The following is a 23,686-nucleotide window of genomic DNA, read 5'->3' as shown; positions in this document are numbered from 1 at the left end:
CAGGGCCTCCAGCCATTGCAAACAAAATCCAGATGCGTGCGCCCCCTTGTGCATCTGGCTTACATGGGTCCCGGAGAACTGAACCTGGATTCTTTGGCTTTGCAGGCAAGTGCCTTCATTGCTGAGCCATCTCTGCAGCCCTGAATTCATGGTTTTGATGTTAGATCATATAAAGCCGGGTGGTCTGCAGCCACCATAATAAAAAGCCAGTGCTGAACAGAAGGAGGAAATGAAGGCGGCGGTGTTCAACCTGATGCTCAAGTTTGAGAAGTTGTGCAATGCCCTATAGACATTAAGTTGTTAAGATATAAATATTTATGAACTGTTTGGACTTATTTACTTAATAAATAGGACTTCAAATATATCCCTTTGGTCTAAGAGTACCTTGGAAAACTACTGAGATCATAAGGGTATGGTGAATTGAGAAATGTTGGGAACCACTGGACTCATAAAGACCACACAAGCTCTTCTTCAAAAAGTCATGCTGGGGCTGGAGAGATGGCTTAGCGGTTAAGCGCTTGCCTGTGAAGCCTAAGGACCCCAGTTCGAGGCTCGATTCCCCGGGACCCACGTTAGCCAGATGCACAAGGGGGCGCACGCATCTGGAGTTCATTTGCAGTGGCTGGAAGCCCTGGCGCGTCCATTCTCTTTCTCTCTGCCTGTTTTTCTCTCTGTCTGTCACTCTCAAATAAATAAGAATAAACAACAACAACAAAAAAAGTTTAAAAAAAAAGTCTCGCTGATTCTCTGAGACAGATGCAAAGAAAACCCACAGGCCATCTTGACTGGTATGGAATCGGGGGAGGGGCATATTAGGCAGAGGAAGGGGCTCTAGATATGGGTGGCATAATTTTGCATCCTGAGTAATTAGTCCAATCTACCTCTCTTTCCTGTGCCTATTTTGAGGGGCAGGGGCTGATTGTGCATGTTTAAGTAAAATTGAATTTCTTTAAGGGGGACATTTCACCAGCTTTTTATAGGCTATTTCATTCCTTATTGTTATACGTGCCTTTTCACATTCTTCTGGGTTTTCTACCTGGCCCAAGACAACATTTGGGTTTGCTGATCCCTGACAGAAAAAATGAGCCTTCGAAGCCCAGGGCAAAGGCACGGCAGAGGAGCCGCAGGAGCTGCTCGGCTCGCAGGCTGGCTCTCAGGGTCATGGCGTCACCTGGAGCAGATCTCAGTCCTCTCTCAGTGGAGACACGCTGCTTTCGTGGCTCCCCTTCAGTTCCTCCAAGCATGCAATGCTTGTACTGGAAAGATCGAACAGTGGAAGGGAAAGGCAGGCCCTGCCAAAAACAAAAGAAGTAACACAGGAGCACAGTGAGAAGTTGGTAGACAATTCAGTTATCTGGTGGAAAAAAACCCCAAAAAAACAAAAGCATGAGTTGTATTTCTAAGGTTCTATGGAAGAGGACAGTCAATTTCAGAAAGAAAAATGTTCCAAGGCCTCAGTACAGTGGCATGTGTCTCTCTCCTCTCTCTCCACACATATACTGTATTTATATTAAGTATATGTATCATATATATGGTATATAGATGTATGTATATGTCATATGTGTGTGTGTGTGTGTGTGTGTGTGTGTGTATGTAAAATGATAGAATGAGTGTGTCAGTTTCTCCAGCCACTACAAATGGACTCAGATGCCACTTTGTGAATCTGGCTGTCTTGGTACTGGTGAATTGAACTCTGGTCGTTAGGCTTTGCAGGAAAGCCCCATAATGGCTGAGCCATCTCTCCAGCCCTACACAGTGGTTTTTGACTTATACAAGTACCCAGACCGTGTGGACCTCTCTCAGGTATACTCTCAGGCCTCTTTTGTGTGGTGTTTTCTTCTTTGGGATCTGCATGGTCTCAGGAACAAGCAACCGTTCTTTGTGAGGGTATGAAAGTTCAGGACACATGTATTGTATCCCCTTGAAATGTCAACTTGAAAGATTTTGAAATTTTTCTTAATCAAAATGAAAACGATTAGATTATGGAGTAGTAGAATTCACATATTTTTCTTTTTATTAATTTTGTTGAGAGAGTGAGAGAGTATGGGTGTGCCAGGACCATTTGCCACTGCAAACGAATTGCAGATGCATGCGCCACTTTGTGTGTCTGGCTGTATGTGGGTACTGGGCAATCAAACCCAGGTCAGCAGGCTTTGAAAGCAAGTGCCTTTAACTGCTAAACCGTCCTCTCAGCCCTCACATGTAATTTTAAGATAAAATTTAGGGTGCCAAAGAAATTCCTTTTAGGAAATATTTTTGTTAATGAAGTAATTAATTTGGAGAGAGAGTGTGGGGGGGGGAGCACGGGCGCACCAGCGCCTCCTGCCACTGCAAACGGTGCATGTGCCCCTGTGTAGCTGGCTTTATGTAGGTACTGGGGAATCAAACCCTGGATGTTAGGCTTATACACAAGTGCCTTTAGCCCTGAGCCATCTCTCCAGCCCCAAGATGCCAAAGAAATTCCATTTCTTGGTGTCAGCACGTTAGAGAAAATCCTGAGGATCAGAGTGTGAGAAAGTTACATCTGAGCTTATAGCTATCTTGGATGTGACTATGTTTTTTTTTTTTTTTTTTTTTTTTTTTTGGTTGTTGTTGATTTGTTTCATTTCTGGGATAGTCTTACCATGTAGCTCAGGTTGGTCTAGAACTAGTGAACTCCTGCCTCATGCTCCTGAGTGCTGGGATTGCAGGTGTTCAGGACATACCTGGTGGTGACCATGTTTTTTTTTTTTTTTTCTTTCTTTTCTGCTTAGGTTACTGGATCCCTCCTTAAAGAGACGACTCAGAAGTGGGCTCAGTACAAGGAGAAGTGTCTGAGAGACTTACTCAATAAGCCTTCAGGTAAGCACATATCTTATGATCTGTATCTGTATAAAAGGTTGTCCCTAAGCTTACTGGCTTGAAGGAGTGACAGTTATTATCCTATCTCCCATCTCCTTTGTCTTAGGACTTCAGGCTACTCTGGGTGTGGCATGTTACCATTCTACAATGCCTGGGGCTTAGCCAGGAGACTCAAAGGTTGCAGACTGTTCAAGGCGTTTGCACGCCATGTCTGCTTGTTGATGTGAAGGGCTCACTGGTGGCCACCACTCCTCTACCTGGCCTCTCCATATGGACTGGCTTCCTCCCAGCATGTGGCTGGCTTCTTAAGGGTTATCCTGACCAAGGCCATTTTGCCTCTTGTGACCTGGTCTTGTCACATGCCACCTCTGCCATGTTCAATTGGGAGGGGAACATAGAGCTCTACTTCTCATTGGAAGACAATGTAAGATAAGACATATGGGCGAAGCCATCTCTGACAAAGGCTAGCTGCCATAGCACCATGCCTTGCTATCCGACAAGAGCTACTTGAAGGCAGTCCTGGGAAGCTATTGAGTGGGGTTCTCCATCTGTCAGACCATTATCTAGAGCTGAGGAGTAACACTTCTCTCATTGTGTTTCCTCTAGATTTAGAGCATTCTAGCAAATGTGCAATAGTTTGGTCAGTCTGCAACCTCACCTGCTCACCTACTGACATGTTGGGTGAACACTACATCTACCCTAAGAAGAAAAAGCAAAGTACTTTGACTCATTGCTTCTGGGTTCTGGGTAGGATGGCAAAGGCTGGGCCCTCCTTATCCTGACAACTTTTGGATCATCTCTTTCAGCTATCTGGAGGTGACAGAAGCTGTCAATTTTTCCCCCGTATTTTTCTTGATTCAAAGCCTTTGAAGCTATCCCCAGTTCCACTGCAAGACCCCTTTGGCACAGGTCTCAAGGACCTCGCCTCACTTTGGGGAATACTGCTTCAGACGTCAAAGTAGGGCAGGCATGTTTTCTTTGGATCTTGCCAGGTGAGCAGAGCCTTGTACAGACCAGATGCTGACACCAGGCAGCCAGGTCAGTGGAGTCCAGAGCCACCTGTAACCAGCAGACGTGTGTCTGTAGGGTTCCCGTGCCAGAAGCTGGCTACTCGCCTTGAGCAGACCCCGTATTACAGCCTCATTAGGAGCAGATGTAATGATGCTTGGCTTCTAGAATCCAGGAACTGTGATTTGGAACTTTGAGACCTTGCCTCCTAGGAGCATCTCCATTTCATTTCAGGAGGCCCACCAGGCTGAGTTGCATTCCCTTACTAAACCCTGGGATATATAAGCCATACCCTTAGCTTGAAATGAGAATGGAGAGATATTACGCAGTTCCCCTTAGATCCACTGGCCACCTTACACATTTCATAAGAAATGTGCTCAAGACTCAAATTAGTGGAGGGTTGACAATTATTCAGTTAATTAGAGAACTCAAGGCTCTAACTGGATCTCCAGACATCCTCCTCCTGACCTTGACCTTCTGTGAGTGTTCAGATCACATAAAACAAAGCACTATCAGCATAATATGTACATTGCGCTCGCTGACTGGAGGTCAAGTTGGGGAGACAAAGTCACCATGTTTGGGACTAGTCTCAGGATTCCTGTGCTCCCCCACCATGCTCCTTGTCCCATTTAGAGAGAAGGAGATCCATGTTGGCTCCTGCCAAGGTCATACTAGCTTCCAGTGGCAGCAAGGTGGGCTCCGAGTTCCCGAGTCCTGAACCTCCTATCAGAGCACCCTGTACACAGCACTGCTGTTTATTGTGGGCCTTCTTCTACCCACAGGTGTGTTTTGTAATGGAACATTCGATCAGTATATCTGCTGGCCTCATTCTTCTCCTGGAAATGTCTCTGTTCCCTGCCCTTCATACTTACCTTGGTGGAGTGAAGGTAATAAATAAGTCTGATCCTTCCAATATCTAACACTCACTTCCTCTCAAGGACCTTTCCTTCTGGTAGACCTCCAGTTGGGGAGGGCTCTCTAACCAACAGTGCTTCCCAAGTCCTCTTCCTCAACAAAGATCTATTAAGCTATCAGGCAAGGGTTCTACCATTGAGCTGTATCTCCAGCCCCCTTCTTCTCATCTTCCTGTAATTCTTTTATCTTTTTTAAAAATTAATTTATATTTATTTATTTGACAGAGAAAGAGGGAGAGAAAGAGAGAGAGAAAGAGAGAGAGAGAGAGAGAGAGAATGAATGAGTGCACTAGGGCCTCCAGCCACTTCAAATGAACTCCAGATACATGTGCCCCCTTGTGCTTCTGGCTAACGTGTGTCCTGGGGAATTGAACCTGGGTCCTTTGGCTTTGCAGGCAAACACCTTAACCTCTAAGCCATCTCTCCAGCCCCGTCTTCCTGTAATTCTTAGGCTCCTAGCTGTTCTGTGTATATAGTCGCTCTCTAAGTCCTCCGAACTGACTAGTGAAAATGAGTCCAAGGGTGTCAGTTTTGGTCATAGAGAAGAAAAAGGGATGAGAGAGAGACAGAGAGAACAGAACACATCCATACAATCTAACACCAACTTAAAATTTATAGACAATCATGAGACAAAGGCCAGATTTTATGCCCATTTAGCTGAGACAGGTTAGCATCCTTTTCTAGGAGGAGGGTGATTTGGCTCCGAGTTCCTTCCATTGTCTTTGTTCTCAGTTACAGAAAAAATATTTTTTTACTCAGTCCCAGACCTGAGGAAAGTGGGGTATACATTCTGTCTTAAAACTCAAAATACTCCATATTCTGAAAGAAAATAGTCTCATGGGTTTTATGGGATGATGGATATGAGATTCCTCCACTTTCAGCCTGGCAGAGTCCTTTGTCTGTGGATCTAACCCCTTTGAAGGATAGAGGGCAGAAGCCTTTTGTGTTTTTCTTTGAAGACCAGCTTCAAGCTTAGACTCCTTGCATGTCTGTTAAACACACCAATTTTGCAAGTGGTAAAAAGGTAATAATCTGACAACAGAAGTGAGGGACTTCAGCTCTCTTTCTGCCCCACGAGGACTCCAGCTTATTCTCTCAGCATGAGATCTGGCTATACTGTCTCTACCCAATACTGGCTACACTGTTCCCATGCCATGCCTCTGCTCCCTTTTCTGTCCAGGATGTCTCTTCAAAGTTCTGTCTACAAACCTGACTTCAGTTCTCATCCCAAACTTTCCAGTCTTCTAGAAAATCTTTCAGCTTCTCCCCAGAATACAATGGGCCTCTGCTTTTCTGAGCCCTCCTCTATACCTGTGCAGTCTCTGTCTCAGCATTTGTAACAGTTTATGGCATTTTTATGTGCGCTCTCCCAGCTGGGCTTTGAGCTGTGCCCTCTGCATACAGTATTACAACCAGCATGATCGACACAGGGTCAAGTGGCTTTATTGTCATTCACTCACCCAGCTAATATTTACTAAGCAGCAACTCTGTGCCAGGCATTATTTTTAAGTGCTTGGGATCTATTAGTGACTAAAATAGAATAAAACTCCTGTCCCTCTGGGGCTCACATTCTAGCAAGAAAGACACAATAATCATAAACATCACTTGTAAGTATAGATGTGATATAATTTAAACAAAACAAAGCCAAAGGAGGGATGGGAAGTTGGAGTGGAGGCAGTGAGTGGTGGTTATAAACTGGGTATTTGGGGAAGGCTTCAATGACAAGCTGATGTTTCGGTGAAGACCCAGTCAATGAGGCCCAGGTTTCTACCAACAGATGACGTTTGTTCAGATGAGAACGCACGCTGAGCAGTCCCATGGCCTTCAGTTGAGAGCGTGCCTGAGAAGGGGAGGAGGCAACTGTGGATAGAGCTAAGTGGGAAGAGAAGAGGTACGAGCTGCGCACAGAGATTTAGGGGCCAAGTCTCATAAGACTTTGAGGGAGGCCATGGATGGACTCTCACTTATCCTCCGAAAGCTCTGGGAGGACGCTGAGCAGAAGCATGACACAATGCAACGAATACTTTGTTCAGCTTATTGACAGCTGGGTGAGGGCAAGACCATCAGAGGAGTTTGCCATAATCCAGGGCAGAGATGTGGGTTCTCATCAGGAAGGAAACAAGAGGTGAAAGCAGGGTCTAGATTTGGGGTGCGTGTGAGAGTAAACATCACTGAACAGACGGGGGCTATGAGAGACAGAGAGAAGGTGCAGGTGGCTGTAAGGTTTGGGCCAGAGGACTGCAGGCTGGTCTGGTCATCCGCTGAGGGGGTCATGTGTGGGTGGAGAACATTTGGAGAAAGTGAAGAGCTTGGTTTGGACCATTTTGTTTAGAAGTCATTTAGACACTCTAGCAAAGCTGTTGCCTGGGCAGGTGCCTATTATAGAGAGTGGGTACTCATCAGTAAATGCAGCCCGTGGCTACAGTTGGTCTGTGAAGTGCAGAAAAGGCTAGACCCGAAGTTCCAGTAAATTTCCACTTCTCATCTGCATATCCTACCAAGTCTTCCTACTCAGAGGACATTTGAATAGGGGCTTCTGGGACAGAGGTGACTCACAACAGCCCTCCGGGTGGACAGTGACATACCTTTGTCTCTGTACACATTCCCTCATTTACTCCTCCCTCAAGTCACAGAGGGCAGGCGCCAGCATTGTCCCAAGTTTCAGAGGAAGAAAGCAAGAGGCTTGGGGAGTGGGGAGCGTGGGCCCAGGACACCAGCTCACCCGTAGGTGGCGCATCACATCTCAGCGGGAACAGCTGCCTTGTGCCCATCGCTTCCTCTTCTCCATGGCACCAACTCTGATACATCAGGAAGAGATGCCCCACTGAACCAGCGCAGGAGAACAGGTTGGCAGCGTCCAGCTGGGCTGTACCTTACAGGATTATAACATCTCTGAGTCACTGGGGACTGTTCTAACTCCAGAGTCAAGCATAAACACAGCATCCATTAGCGGATCATGGTTTGTTATGAAACCTCGAGGCTTCCGAGTTTTCCTTTCCATTCTAAATAAACAGCCGGAATGCTAATGAGACCCCCAAATGGAGAAAATGAAAGCCCCTTTTCTCTGGGATTTTCCACAGCTTTGTAGCCAGGGTGAGGACCTTCCAGTGTGCTCAGGGAATGGGCTGTGTGATCTGACCTTTCCTCCAGAGCCTTGTTTACTTGCAGAGAGCTCAGGAAGGGCCTACAGATACTGCTTGGCGCGGGGGACTTGGCAGACGCTAGAGAACGCCACAGATATTTGGCAAGATGACTCTGAATGCTCCGAGAACCACAGCTTCAAACAAAACGTGAGTCTGCCCGGCTTGGTGATAAGGTACTTAGGGAGGAGCCACCCTTCCTCTCCAGGGCACTCCAGAGACAAACCAGTTTTAGGGGATCACACAAAAGGCCTCTCACAGCTTATCTGTCCTAGGCTGGACCAGGATGTAAAACAGCCCTCACAGCAGCCTGCTTTATAAGGTGAATATGAAATCATAATGGAGTACTTCTAGAATTTTCCTAGCATTTTATTTGCTGTGTGCTGTGTCTGGAATATCTCTCCCAACAGTTCTACATTAGCCAGGTTTCAATTCAGCAGTCTCTTTGAAGGTACAATCTTTCATGGCCACCTAATCCAAAGTGGTGTGTGCTCATTTTCTGGTTGATTTTCTTTATTGCATCTGTCGTATTACCCAGCCTTGCTCTCCGAGATGTAGCTCCAGTGGTAGTGGGGACCTGTGTGTGTGTGTGTGTCTGAGGCAAGACAGCACAGCATGGGTTCTAGGATCAGATAGTCTGGCCATGTATCCAGACTTCTTGGCTGTGAACTTGGTGTAAGTTATTTCTCCTCTCTGTGCCTCTGCTTCCTGGCCTCTCCCATGGGGATCATATTTGCTGCATGGGATCATTGTGTGGCTTCAAACAGTCAAGAGACATAAATTTCTTAGAAGAAATTCTGGCATGGAGTTAGCACGCTCTAAATAGGAGTCTGTGTGCTATCACCAGGACTGGGGACCCAGGACCCAGAGGAGCAACTGCTCAGTCACCCCTTGGCAGCTCAGCAAATGCAGTATGAATGAACACATCCCCCAGACTTCTCTCTAAACATTTTCTCATCTTGTCCTTTATTGTCCTCTCTTCCCTTGTCCTACTTGACAGGACCTCACTTTGTAGTCCAGCCTGGCCTCAAACTTGTGAACCTCTTGCCTCAGCCTCCAGACTGCTGAGGTTATGCGCATGCACCATCATGCCTGGCCCATACGTTCTTCTTCCAGGATTCGAGTCTTCCAACCTCTTGGGCACAGCTTTTCTTGTTGGACTCCTGTTCTCTTCCTAAGCAACTTGCTCTTTCAAATCCTGCCCACTTTCCTTCAAGGTCAAGTGCAAAGAAGGAACAAGGGAGAGAGGAGGAAGAGGTGATGGAGATTAGATAGTGGTCAAGGGCCACATCTTGCTTTTAAACAGCCATGCCCACAGACATTAATGAAGCATTACTAGGCTAGGGTTGTGTACCAAACGCAAGGAGTAAACAGTGACCACAATATTTATACATAAATATACACACACACACACACACACACACACTGATATTAAGGAGCTTCGAGTCTTGTGGAACATGGAGGAAGGATGTTAACTACTGAATTCCCAGGGTCACAGGAGAGGGGACACTGATACAGATTGGGGTCAGGGAAGGCTGCCCATGTTGAGCCTGAAGGTTGGAAGGCATTGGCCATGAGAATGATGAAAACAAGAATGTTTTTGGCAGAAGTCAAAGATACACCCCAGGTCAGAGAGTAGATGGGCTTCTTCCACTACTAGGGTGGGATGTGAAATCCCAAGGGAAGTCGGTCTTCTAGCACTGGTCTTACCTGCTGCTCTTCCTAGTCACTTTCCCCATCTCCCAAAGTGGCTCAATGCCCCTCATCATGCAGGTTCCAGCTCCTTGTCTCCTTCCAAGAGGTGACATTGAGTGTTTCCATGTAGTGAAGTCGTCCCAGGAAGACCCAGGTTGGGCACCATTGGAGAGGTGAGAGGCTAGAGGTTGCCTGGGCTCTTTAAAGGATTTAGGACTTTTCAGGTTGAAGTGTGGACGAAAATAATGCTTATTGATATATTGGAAGCACAACTACTAATCTATTGGATATTCTAATATCCCACATTCTCTAAACAGTAATAGCAATAATAACAGTTTATGTAATTTTGAAATCTCTATATGAGTGACAGATAGAAGATGTTATGATTATGCCAAGTTTAATGGTAGAAGCTGACTATTGGGAATCTAGGTGTTCTATCCAAATTCCAAATTTGCTGGATGTTTGAAATTTTGCATAGTAAATATCAAGGAAGGAAAAGCCTGATTTAGTACAAAAGTATTAATAGATTTAACAGTTAAGCCTTGCCATGGTTGAGACAAAGATGCAAACTGTCACAGTAAGGAAATAAATTAGCCCTCAAAGTTTCCATCTCAAAGGCCATGACTGCCTACAGAGCAAAGATGTGCTTGGTTTGGTTATCAGTACTGGTGCTGTGGGTGTGATAGTGAATGTTTAACAAGTAGCTTGTGGCTTGCACATCTGGAAAAAAAAAAAAAAGACTCTGGCTTGTAACACTTGCCCATCCCTGTGGTGTGAACATTCCACTAAGGCCAATCTTCTGCCATGTGACATCATGGAGTGCAGAGAATGGGGGGAGGGGTGTTCAGTGCCACTGGCTAGAGTTTCCATCTGGAAAATATAACTGCACAGATCATTCCAATAGTATTGAATATGCTTAAAAAATTAGTAAAAGAAATAGTAAAAGAAAATGGAGCTGTTAAGTTTTCAGTATTTCATGCTTTTATTTTTATTTCATTGCAGATTTTCATAGTTTACTTTAAAAAATTTTATTTTTTCATTTTGTTTTTTTTTTGAGGTAGGGTCTTGCTCTGGCCCAGGCTGACCTGGAATTTACTATGTAGTTTAAGGTTGACCTTGAACTCATGGTGATCCTCCTATCTCTGCTTTCCGAGTGCTGAGATTAAAGGCATGGGCCACCACACCCAGCCATAGTTACGTTTTTTAAAAAATACTTTATTTATTTATTCATTTGACAGAGAAAGAGGGAGAGAGAGAGAGCATGGGCATGGGCATGGGCATGCTAGGGCCACTGCAAACGAATTCCAGACGTGGGCACCCCCTTGTGCATTTGGCTAATGTGGGTCCTGGGAAATTGAACCTGGGTCCTTTGGCTTTGCAGGCAAATGCCTTAACTGCTAAGTCATCCCTCCAGTCAGATAGTTCACTTTTTAATACTTGTAATTTTCAACTGCCTCATTGTAGCTTCACCAAGAGGCTCTCAAAAGCTGGTATGACCTCCACACTAGGAGATCTATCAAGGCAACTGTTTCTTTCTTACTCCTATGTTGAACTCAAAATCCACATCCTTTAGAAGAAATTTTTCTTTCCTAGTGTTGCAGTCAGGTTTGCATTGCTGGTAGAAATCACCCAACCAAGAGCAGCTTGTGGGAAAAAAAGAGGTTTATTTCGGTTAACAGGCTTGAGGGGGAAGCTCCATGATGTCAGGGGAAACAATGGCACAAGCAGAGGGTGGAGATCACCCCTGGCCAACATAAGGTGGACAATAACAACAGGAGAGTGTGCCAAACACTGGCAAGGGGAAGCTGGCTATAACACTCGTAAGCCTGCCCCCAACAATACACTCCCTCCAGGAGGCTTTAATTTCCAAATCTCCACCAACATCATGCTAATTGTATACCTTGAATTAAGCAAATCATGCCTATTTCTTTTTCTAAAATATTTATTATTTAAAAATATTTTTATTTTTATTTATTTATGAGAAAGAGAGAGAGAGATAATGGACACACCAGGGCCTCTATCCTTTGCAAACAAACTCCAGTTGCACATGCCACTTTGTGCATACAGATTTTTGTGGGTACTGGGAATTGAACCTGGGTCAGTAGCCTCTGCGGGCAAGTGCCTTAACCCCTGAGCAATCTCTCCAACATTTTTTTTAAAAGAAATATATATTATTTTTGACTCTCCAGATCCCACATAAGCCAGATGCACAAAGTGATGCATGTGCAAGGTCACACATATGCACAATGTGGCACATTCATCTGGCATTTGATTTCAGTGGCTGGAGGTCCTGGTGTGTCAATTCTCTCTTTCTCTCTTGTTCTTACTATCTCTCATAAGAAGGCCAGTCTGCTGGGCTTGCCTCAAAAAATATTTTTATTTTTGTTTTTATTTTATTTATTAGTGAGAGAGAGAGAGAGAGAGAGAGAGAGAGAGAGAGAGAGAGAAAGAGAGAGAGGGAGAGAATGGACACATCAGGGTCTCTAGCAATGGCAAACAAACTCCAGATGCATGCACCACCTTGTGCATCTAGCTTACGTGGGTCCTGGGGAATCAAGCCTCGAACCAGGGTTCTTAGGCTCCACAGGCAAGCGCTTAACCATTAAGCCATCTCTCCAGCTCTAATATTTTTATTTTTATTTATAAGGAGAGAGAGAGAGAGAGAGAGAGAGAGAGAGAGAGGGAGAGGGAGAGGAAGGCCATGTCTATTTCTTATCTTTCCTCTTGTATAGGAAGCTGCTTAAGAACAATCTAAAAGTCAGGCATATTAAACACCACCACAAACCCTTAACTTAGCAAAATGGTGTGCAAAATAGACTTTATTTACAATATGAACTTAATGCCTGAGTTACCGCAACATGATCTTTTCCAGTTCTATCCATTTTCCTGCAATTTTCATGATTTCATTTTCTTTAAAGCTGAATAAAAGTCCATTGCACATCAGATCGTCATATACCATTCATTGTTAGATGGGCATCTAGGTAGATTCCATTTCCCTAGCTGTAGTGAATAGAGCAACAATGAATATGGGTGAGAAAGTCTATCTGAAATAGAGTGTAGAGTCTTTAGGGTATGTGCCCAGGAGTGGTCTAGCATAGTCATAAGGAAGTTCTTAGTTCTAGTTTTTTTGAGAAACCTCCACATTAATTTCCAAAATGGCTATGTCATGTTCCATTCCTACCAATAGTGAATAAGGATTCTTCTTACTCCCACATCCTTGCCAGCATTTGTTGTCCTTATTTTTATTTTTTATTTTGTTTTTGGCTTTTTGTTTTTCAAGGTAGGGTCTTGCTCTAGTCCAAGCTGACCTGGAATTCATTATGGAGTCTCAGGGTGGCTTTGAACTTGGTGATCCTCCTACCTCTGCCTTCCAAGTGCTGGGATCAATGCATGTGCCACCATGCCCGGCTCGCCACCATGCCCGGCTCTTATTTTTATTTTTGATGCTAGCCATTCTTACCAGAGTGAGATGAAATCTCACAGTAGCTTTAATTTGCATTTTCTTGACAGCCAAACATGTTTAACACTTTGAAAAATATTATTAGATGTTGTATTTCTTCTTTTGAGAATTATCTATTTAGTTCCATGGCCCATTTTATTAGCTTGTTGGATTCTTATTGTTTAAGGTGAGTTCTTTTTATATCCTGGATATTAATCATCTGTAAAATGTATAGGTGGCAAAGATTTTTTCCCTTTACTTGGCTGTCTCCTGTGCTATATAAAAGCTTCTTCTTCTTTATTTTTTTTAAATAGGGCTGGAGGGATGGTTTAGTGGGTAAGGCATTTGCCTGCAAAGCCAAAGGACCCACGTTTGATTCCCCAGGACCCACGTTAGCCAGATGCACATGGGGGTGCATGTGTCTGGAGTTTGTTTGCAGTGGCTGGAGGCCCTGCCATGCCCATTCTTTCTCTCTCTCCCTCTTTCTCTATCAAATAAATAAATAAATAAATATTAAAAAGTTATTTGTAAGGAGAGAGAGAATGAATGGGCCTGTACCAGGGCCTCTTGCCACTACCATTGAACTTCAGATACATGTTCCACTTGGTGCATCTGGCATTATGTGAGTAGTAAGGAATAAAACCTGGGTGAATAGGCTTTGCAAGCCAGTGCCTCTAACCAGTTAGCCATCTCCACCCTACAAAGCTTTTTAGTTATATGAGGTCCCAATGGTTGATTAGTGGTCTTAGTTCCTAAGCAACCAGAGTTCTATTCAGAAAGTTTTTGCCTATGCCAATATGTTGAAGAGTTTCTACTGCTTTTTGCCTATAGCTTTTCCTCTAGTTTTAGAGTTTCAGGAGATGTTAAGGTCTTTGATCCACTTGGAGTTGATTCTTGGGCATGGAGAGAAATAAGGATCTGTTTTCATCCTTCTACATATAGATATCCAGGTTTCTTGGCACCATTTGTTAAAGAGGTTATTTTCTCTCCAGTAAAATTTTTGGCATTTTTTTTTTTTTTTTGTGAGAGAGAGAGAGACAGAATTGACACATCAGGGCCTCAGCCACTGCAATTGAACTCCAGACTTTTGAGCCACCTAGTGGGCATGTGCAGCGTTGCACTGGCCTCACCTTTGTGCATGTGGCTTATATGGGATCTGGAGAGTCGAACATGGGTCCTTAGGCTTTTCAGGCAAGTGCCTTAACCTCTAAGCTATCTCTCCAGCCTGATCTTTGACCTTTTTGTCAAAAAATACATGGCTGTAGCTGCCTAGATTTTTATCTGGGTCCTCTATTCTGTTCCATTGATACACGTATCTGTTTTAGTGCCAGTACCAGGCCATTTTGTTTACTATGACTCTGTAACATGGTGATGCCACCAGCTGTATTTTTGTTGCTTGGGATTGCTTTGGCTAACCGTGCTTTTTTTGTGCTTTCAAATGAATTTTAGGACTGCTTTTTTATTTCAGTGAAAAATATCACTGGATTTTTTTGATGGGAATTGCATTAAATCTGTAGATTTCTTTTGGTAGGATAGTCATTTTCAAAATATTGCTTCTTCCAATCCATGAATGTGGGATGTCTTTCCATTTCCTAGTGTTTGATGTGTTCTTGAATTTGGTTGCATGTGTTTTATTTAGAATTTTTGCATGTTTGTTCACCAGGGAGATAGCTCTATAATCTTTTGTGTGTGTGTGTGTGTGTGTCTTTATCTGATTTTAGTGTCAGAATAATACTGGGTTCCTAGAAAAAGTTTAGAAATACTCCCTCCTTTTGTATTTCATAGAATAGTTGGAAAAACATTGGTTTAAGTTCTTTAAAGATCTGATAGAATTCTGTTGTACATTCATCTGGACCTTGACTCTTTATTTCAGTTCAGAGTTATTATTATTATTGCTTTAAGCTTGTTACTTGCTATAGATTCATTGACTCTTTGTATTGTTTTTTCATTAATTTATCTACTCTTGTCTTAATTATTCCTTCTCATCTGCAGTTTTGGGGTTTGTTTTGTTTTTGATTTTCTAAGTTCTTAAAGTACATCAATAAATTACTTGAGTTTCTATGTATTTTTAATGTCACTTTGAGATATAGACTTCCTTCTTAGGACTTCCTTCATCATTGTATCCCATAGATTTTGGTATACTGTGTTCTCGTTCTCATTTTCATTAAATTATAGGATATTTTTTTATTTCCTGCTTGATTTGTTCCATTGCCCATCCATTATCAAATAGTATATTAGTTAAGCTTCAAGAGTGTATATTTTCTATAGTATTTTTTGTTAATTTCTAGTTCTATTGCATTGTGGTTGGATAAAAAACAAGGAGTTTGTTCAAGTTTACCAAATTTGTTGATATTTACTTTGTGTCCTCATGTATGATATATTTTAGAGTAAGCTCTGTGAATTGCTGAGAAGAATGTATACTCAATAGTTTTTTGGTGGAAGGTTCTGTATACATCTGTTGGGTTAATTTGCTGTATAATATCACTTAACTCCAGTGTTTCTCTATTTTTTTTCCTGGATGATGTGTCTATTGGAGAGAATTGTGTGCTAAAAAGTCATCTGGGGTTAATTTGTGACTCAATCCTTAGTGTTGTTTTATGAAGTTGGGTCCCCTGTGTTCTGTGCATATATAGAAGTCTATTTGTTATATATTAGAATAGTAGCAACTGCTTGTTTTCTGATTCCATTTGCTTGGAATGCCTTTTCATTCTTTCACTCCAAGGTAGTATCTGTCTTTGATAGTGTTAGGAGTTTCTTGAAGATAGCAAAAGAATGGATCTTGTTTTCTGCTACAGCCTGTTAGTCTATTCTTCTTATTTTTTTTTTTAAAAAACAACTTTATTTATTTATTTGCAAGCATAGACAGATAGAGAAAAGAGAGACAGGCAGTGAGAATAGGCACACCAAGGCCTCCAGCTACTGCAAACAAACTCCAGAAACATGGGTCACTACGTATATCTGGCTTTACGTGGGTACTGGGGAATCAAACCCAGGTTGCAAGGTTATACAGGCAAGTGCCTTAACTTCTAAGCATCTCTCCAACCAAGTCTATTCTTTTTTATTGTGGAATTGAGTCCATTAATGTTAAGAATTATTGGGGGGGGGAGGGAGGGAATTACCATGGGATTTTTTTTATAATCATGGAAAATGCTAATAAAAATTTTAAAACAAAGAATTATTGTTGGGGCTGGAGAGCTGGCTTAGCAGTTAAGGTGCTTACATGTGAAGCCTAGGGACCTATGTTCAACTCTCAAGATTCCACAACAGCCAGATGCACAAAGGTGAGGCTAGTACAAGGTCACACATGCTTGATTGCAATGACTGGGGCCCTGGCACCCCAATTCTCTCCCTCACTCTGTCTGTTTCTCTCTCTTTCTCTCTCTAATTTTTAAAAACATAATTATTATTGAAAGGAATAAGTTAATTCCTGTCATGTTGATGAATTTGTAATATTTGGTGTTTTCTTGGTCTTCATTTGCTTATAAATTAACCTAGCATTGTTAATTATTTTTCCCTCTAACCTCTTGCATGTATTTATCCTTCTTTTCAGTCCAAGGTATTTCTGCTACTATCCTCTGTAGAGCTCTCTTATTGGTCAGAAATTTCTTTAATCTGTTTTTATAATGGAAAAAATATTCTTTTGCTACAATGAGAGATAATTTTGCTGGGTATAATAGTTTGGAATGACAGCTGTGATTTTTTCCAATATTTGAAATACTTTATCCCAATTCAGTATGGTTTTTTAGCATTTCCATTAAAAAATTGGCTGTTTATCTGATGAACTTGTCTTTATATATTACTTACTATTTTTCTCTTAGGGCTTTAAATATTGATTTGTTTGTGTATTTAATGTTTTGACTATAATATGACATGGTTTTTCTTTTTCTAATCATGTCTATTTGGTGTTCTGTATGCTTTCTATACCTGAATGGACACCTCTTTTCCTAGGTTTGGGAATTTTCTTCTATAATTTTATTGAAAATATTTTCTATTCCTTTGGCTTGAAGTGTTTCTTCTATGCTCAATATTTATAGATTTCTATGCCTACTATTTGTAGATGTTATTTTTCTATGGTGTCTCAAATGTCTCTTGTCTTCTGCTCATATTGTTTTTTGGAACTTGTTACTAGTTTTCATCTGCCTGGTCTATTTCTTATACTTTTCTTCTAACCCTAATAATCATTCCTCTACATGTTTTTTTTCTATTGGCAAGGCTTTTCACAGAGCTTTTTATTTGATTTATTGCAATTTTCATTTCACCTTGGTTTTTCTTCAGAATTTCTATCTCTTTATTTGAGTTCTATTTTCTTATACTGGTTTGACTTTATCAGCTGTCTGTATTGTCTTGGAGTTCATTCAGGCATTAATTCATGTCCTGTTTAAGTTCTCTGAACGTATTTATCATAATCATGCTTTTGCATTACTTGGAAGTTTCCTGTAAGCAGTTTTTATAGGAGGCCCCTATTAGGGGAATGGTCTTTTAGGAAGAGTCATACTGCCTCAGTTTTATGTGTTACTTGTTTTACATTGGGGTTGACCCATCTGGAGGTCACATGGTCTCACACTCAGTAGTAAAGTGAGTGAGGAAAAGGCAAGCATAGTGGAAAGGTTTCTATGGAGTCAAATGGGGGGTGTGGAAGCATGGGTGGGGGAAGAGTAAGTTGATATAGTTACCTTCACCATAATTAAAAGTTTCTGTTATTCTAAAGATGTCATCAAGAAAATTAAAAGAACTAGGGAACTAGAGAGATGGCTCAGCAGTTAAGGCATTTGCCGCAATGTCTAGTGACTTAGTTTTGATTCCCCAGTACTCACATAAAGACATATTCACAAAGTGGTGCATGCATTTGGAGTTCATTTACAGTGGCTAGAGGCCCTGGAGTACTCATTCATATTCTTTCACTGTCTCTCTCCTTGAAAATAACTAAAATAAATAAATAAATAAAAGCATCAGGCATGATCTTTATGGTTACAGTACTTGGGAGGTAGAGGCAGGAGAATTATGATTTCCTGATCAGTCTGGGTTACATAGGGAGATGCAGTTTTTAAAAAACTAAAGAAAATAAGAGGAAATCTATAGATTGCAAGACCATGTTTAAAAACTAATATTTGGCAAAAGATTTATATCTAGGATATATAAAGAACATTTGCAACCCAAAAGTGGTTAAATGATTGAATTTTTTTCCTCAATTTTATTAAATAATTTCCATGATTATAAAAAATATCCCATGGTAATAACTTCCCTCCCCTCCTTTTCCCCTTTGAAATTCCATTATCCATCACATCCACTCCCCATCTCATTAAGTCTCTCCTCTATTTATGATCCTTCCCTCCTCTTATGATGGTCTTGTGTAGGTAGTGTCAGGCACTATGAGGTCATGGATATTGAGGCCAATTTTTTGTCTTGAGGGAGCACGTTGTAAGGAGTCCAACCCTTCCTTTGGCTCTTACATTCTTTCTGCTACTTCTTCCACATTAGACCCTGAGCCGTGGAAGGTGTGATCGAGATGTTACTTGGTACTCTAGTTACTTCTTTTTTTTTTTAATTTAAGATTTTATTTTATTTTATTTTAATGTCTTTTGTTCATTTTTAATTATTTATTTGAGAGTGACAGAGAGAGAGAGGGAGAGAGAGAGACGAATAGAGAGAGAATGGGCGTGCCAGGGCTTCCAGCCACTGCAAACGAACTCCAGATGCGTGCGCCCCCTTGTGCATCTGGCTAATGTGGGTCCTGGGGAATCGAGCCTCGAACCGGGGTCCTTAGGTTTCACAGGCAAGCGCTTAACTGCTAAGCCATCTCTCCAGCCCTCTAGTTACTTCTTTCCAGCACCATGATACCTTCTGAGTTGTCCCAAGGTCACTTCCATCTCAAAATAGAAGATTCTCTATCCAAAGTGAGAGTAGCATTAATATAAGGGTATGAATATTAAGAGAAGTGCTTACTGGGAAGTTTGATAAGCATAGAATATTCACTTATCCAGACATCAGCAGATGTTACAACCCTAGGGCTCATGACTACCCCTGTTTTAAGTTTTCAGTATTAGGGATGTATTCCCTCCTTTGGAATGGGCCTCCAGTCCAATTGGAGGGCAGTTGGTTTCCACCATGACAGATGTGCCACTAATCGCACCCGTTGGCTCATTTGGCCTGGCTGGCCAATTATAAGGCTTGCAGTGTCCACTGTTGAGTATCTTCCCTGGTGGTGAATCTTTCTCCCATTGAACTGCATGTAGAATGGCTTCTTCCAGCTTTCTGTCAGCTGGTCTTCATGGAGGAGGTTATCAGCTCAGTTCCAGCAGGATTTCTCAGTGGCCTAGCAGCCCAAGTATGTGGAATCTTCAACAATAGGGTCTTACCATCTATTCCTGGTGGGAAACCAAGGGCCTTGGCAATGGCCTATAATGTTTTTGGGGCATCAGGGACCTCCCTGGCCAACAACTCATTGGAAGGTATCCCGTCCCTGGCACTGAAAATTTTCTAGCAATGATCTATGGCTCCTGAGTGTTCCATTGTCCAAAACGGAAGGATTCCACTTGATTTATTTATATCTTCTCAGATTTTGATTAGCCCTCCTTCCACCTTTCCTTTACTCAATCTCCTCCCCTGACATCACTTTGGGCCTTTTCATCCCCATTAATCTGTTCTTCTACTTACATATATACAATACCAACCTATTAAGTACCCTCCTCCCTTCCCTTCTCTTCCCTCTTTTTTAGCTTACTGGCCTCTTCAACTGAGGTTTTTCCTTCTCACACAGAAGCCCAATCATCTGTAGCTAGGATCCACATATGAGGGAGAACATGTGGTGCTTGGATTTCTGGGCCTGGGTTACCTCACGTAGTATAATCCTTTCCAGATCCATCCATTTTTCTGTAAATTTCATAACTACATTTTTCTTTACCGCTGAGTAGAACTCTATTGTATAAATGTGCCATATCTTCATTATCTACTCATCAGTTGAGGGACATCTAGGCTGGTTCCATTTTCCAGCTATTATAAATTGAGCAGCAACAAACATGGTTGAGCACATACTTCTAAGGAAATAAGATGAGTCCTTTGGATATATGCCTAGGAGTGCTATAGCTGGGTCATATGGTAGATCAATCTTCAGCTGTTTTAGGAACCTCCACACTGTTTTCTACAATGGCTGGACCAGATTGCATTCCCACCAGCAGTGTAGAAGGGTTCCTCTTTTTCCACATCCCCGCCAGCATTTATGATCATTTCCGTGAAGAATGCCTTTGGAATTTTGATGGAGATTGCATTAAATGTGTAGATTGCTTTTGGTAAGATTGCCATTTTCACAATATTGATTCTTCCAATCCAGGAACAAGGGATGTTTTTCCACTTCCTAGTTTCTTCTGTAATTTCTCACTTGAGTGTTTTAAAGTTTTCATTGTAGAGATCCTTTACTTCCTTGGTTAGGTTTATTCCAAGGTACTTTATTTTCTTTGATGCAATTGTGAATGGGAGTGATTCTCTGATTTCATCCTCTGTGCATTTGTTGTTAGCATATAGGAAGGCTACTGATTTCTGTGTATCCTGCTACATGGCTGCAGGTTTTTATTAGCTCTAATAGTTTGCTAGTAGAGTCTTTAGGGTCCTTTATATATAGAATCATGTCATCTGCAAATAATAACTTGATTTCTTCTTTTCTAATTTTTATCTCTTTTATGTGTGTCTCTTGCCTTATTGCTATGGCTAAGACTTCCAGAACTATATTAAATAAAAGTGGGGACAGTGGACACCCTTATCTTGTTCCTGATTTTAATGGAAAAGCTTCCAGTTTTTACCCATTTAGTAATATGTTGGCTGTAGGCTTGTCATAAATAGCCTTTATTATATTGAGATATATTCCTTCTATTCCCAGTCTCTGTAGTACTTTTATCATGAAGGGATGTTGGATTTTGTGTATATTGAACCATCCCTGCATCTCTGGGATAAAGCCTACTTGGTCAGGGTGAATGATCTTTCTGATATATTCTTGTATTCTGTTTGCCAATATTTTGTTGAGAATTTTTGCATCTATGTTCATGATGGAGATTGATCTATAATTTTCTTTTTTTGTTCTATCTTTGCCTGGTTTTGGTATCAGGGGGATGCTGGCTTCATAGAAAGAGTTTGGTAGAATTCCTTCTTTTTCTATTTTATGGAAAAGCTTAAGAAGCAATGGTGTTAGCTCTTCCTTGAAGGTCTGGTAAAATTCAGCAGTGAATCCAACTGGGCCTGGGCTTTGTTTAGGTGGGATATTTTTGATAACTGTTTGGATCTCCATGCTTGTTATAGGTCTATTTAAGAGATTAATCTCATCTTGATTTAATTTAGGTAGGTCATATCAATCAAGGAAATCATCCATCTCTTCTAGATTGTGGAGTATATGCTTTTATAGTATGTCCCTATGCTGTTTTGAATTTCTCTGGCATCTGTTGTGATGTTATCTTTTTCATCTCTAATTTTATTAATTTGTGTCTCTTCTCTCTTTCTTTTGGTCAGATATGCTAAAGGTTTATAAATCTTGTTTATCTTTTCAAAGAACCAATTCTTTGTTTCATTGATTCTTTGGATTGTCTTTTTTAGTTTCTATTTCATTAATTTCTGCCCTAATCTCTCTCTCTCTCTCTCTCTTTTTCTTTTCTTTCTTTTCTTTTTTTTTTTTTTTGAGGTAGCGTCTCACTCTAGCCCAGGCTGACCTGGAATTCACTATGGAGTCTCAGGGTGACCTTGAACTCATGATGATCCTCCTACCTCTGCCTCCCAAGTGCTGGGATTGAAGACGTGTACCACCATGCCTGGCTCCTCTTCCCTAATCTTTATTATTTCTTCCCATCTGCTGATTTTGGGTTTTCCTTGTTCTTCTTTTACCAAGGCTTTAAGGTGAAGCATTAGGTCGTTTATTTGTGACCTTTCTAATTTCTTAATGTAGGCACTTAAAGCTATAAATTTACCTCTTAGGACTGCCTTCATTGTGTCCCAGAGATTTTGGTATGTTGTATTCTCATTATCATTTGACTCTATAAATTTTTTGATTTCCTTCTTGATTTCTTCATTGACCCATTCATCATTTAGTAATGTGTTGTTTAATTTCCATGATTTTGTGTATGCTCTATGGCCTTTCTTGCTATTGATTTTCAGTTTGATTCCATTGTGGTCAGATAGAATGCAAGGAATTATTTAAATTTTCCTGTATTTGTTAAGATTTGCTTTATGTCCTAATATATGGTCTATTTTAGAGAATGTTCCATGTGCTGCTGAAAAGAATGTATATTCTGCAGCATTTGGATGAAATGTCCTGTAGATATCTGTTAGGTCCATTCATTCTATTACCTCATTTAGCCCAGATGCCTCTTTGTTTATTTTTTCTAGGGATGACCTGTCAATTGATGAGAGTGGGGTGTTGAAGTCACCCACCACCACTGTGTTTGGTGTTATCTGTGACCTTAGTTCTAATAGTGTTTGTTTGATGAATTTGGGGACCCCCATGTTAGGTGAATATATTTAGGATTGAAATGTCCTTCTGTTGGAGGGTGCCCTTAATCAATATAAATTGGCCTTCCTTATTTTTCTTAACTAATGTTGGATTGAAGTCTACCTTGTCAGATATTAGGATAGCAACCCTTGCTTGTTTTCTAGGTCCATTTGCTTGAAACACCATTTTCCAACCTTTCACCCTAAGATAGTATCCATCGTTTGTAGAAAGGTGGGTTTCTTGGAGGCAACAAATTGAAGGATCCTGCTTTATAACCCAGTCTACAAACCTATGTCTTTTGTTTGGGGCATTGAGGCCGTTGATATTAAGAGATATTATTGAAAGGTGTATATTCATTTTTGCCATTTTTTTGTAGCTCTTCCGGTTTTACCTTTGCTCGCTGTGTTAACTAGTATTTGAATATTGTTTGTTTTTTCCTGGTTCTTTATACGTGTGCTTTTCTTTTTCTTCAGCATGGAGGATTCTTTTTAAAATGGCTAGATATTTGAATAGAAACATTGCCAAGTGAGATATCTACAAGATGGAGAAGTCATCAATGAGAAGATTCTCAAAACCATTAGTTATTATGGAAGTGCTATTTACATATATATTTAAATATAAAAAGCTGGTTGCCTGCTATGTTGGTAGAAGACAGGGGAGCTTGAACTGTCATGCATAAATTGGTACAATTTCTTAGAAATGTTTGGCAGATTCTTAAGAAGTCAAAAGATACAGCATACCATAGAGTGGTAGCATGCCACGTTTCCATCTCTAGGTACTCATCCAAGAGAACTGAAAACCTGTGTCCATACAGATACTCATACAGAAATGCTCATAGTTACTTTAGTCATGAAAACCCAAAGCTGGAAAACAGTCTAAATGTCCATCCACAGATGAGTGGAGAAATTGTGGGATAGCCACAATGTAATATCACTTAGCAATAAAAATATACTGCTTATATATGTTATAACATGTACTAATCTCAAAACAAGTATTATGAGTGAAGGCTGAAGAGATGACATTTTGGTTAAGGCACTTGCCTGCAAAGCCAATGGACCCAAGTTCAATTTCCCAGTACCCATGTAAGCCAGATGCATAAGGTGACACATGTATCTGGAGTTTATTTGCAGTGGCTAGAGGCCCTGGTGCACACATTCTCTCTCTTGAATAAATACATAAATAA

The 23,686-nt window shown here is 41.3% G+C and overlaps 1 protein-coding gene across 1 annotated transcript in view; it reads left to right on the top strand.

Annotated features, from left to right (window-relative positions):
* Glp2r (glucagon like peptide 2 receptor) overlaps nt 1-23,686 on the top strand; it is a 67,771-nt gene that overhangs the window by 7,465 nt on the left and 36,620 nt on the right. Inside the window, exons 2-4 of the mRNA XM_004663136.2 lie at nt 2,754-2,841; nt 4,632-4,736; nt 7,932-8,053. Coding sequence (XP_004663193.1) covers nt 2,754-2,841; nt 4,632-4,736; nt 7,932-8,053 — 315 coding nt within the window. The remainder of the gene's footprint in view (nt 1-2,753; nt 2,842-4,631; nt 4,737-7,931; nt 8,054-23,686) is intronic.

Source organism: Jaculus jaculus, chromosome 12, assembly GCF_020740685.1.
Source record: "Jaculus jaculus isolate mJacJac1 chromosome 12, mJacJac1.mat.Y.cur, whole genome shotgun sequence".
In the NCBI taxonomy this organism is placed as follows: domain Eukaryota; kingdom Metazoa; phylum Chordata; class Mammalia; order Rodentia; family Dipodidae; genus Jaculus; species Jaculus jaculus.
Note: the sequence above shows the minus strand (reverse complement) of the source record. Positions and strands in the feature narration are given on the sequence as shown.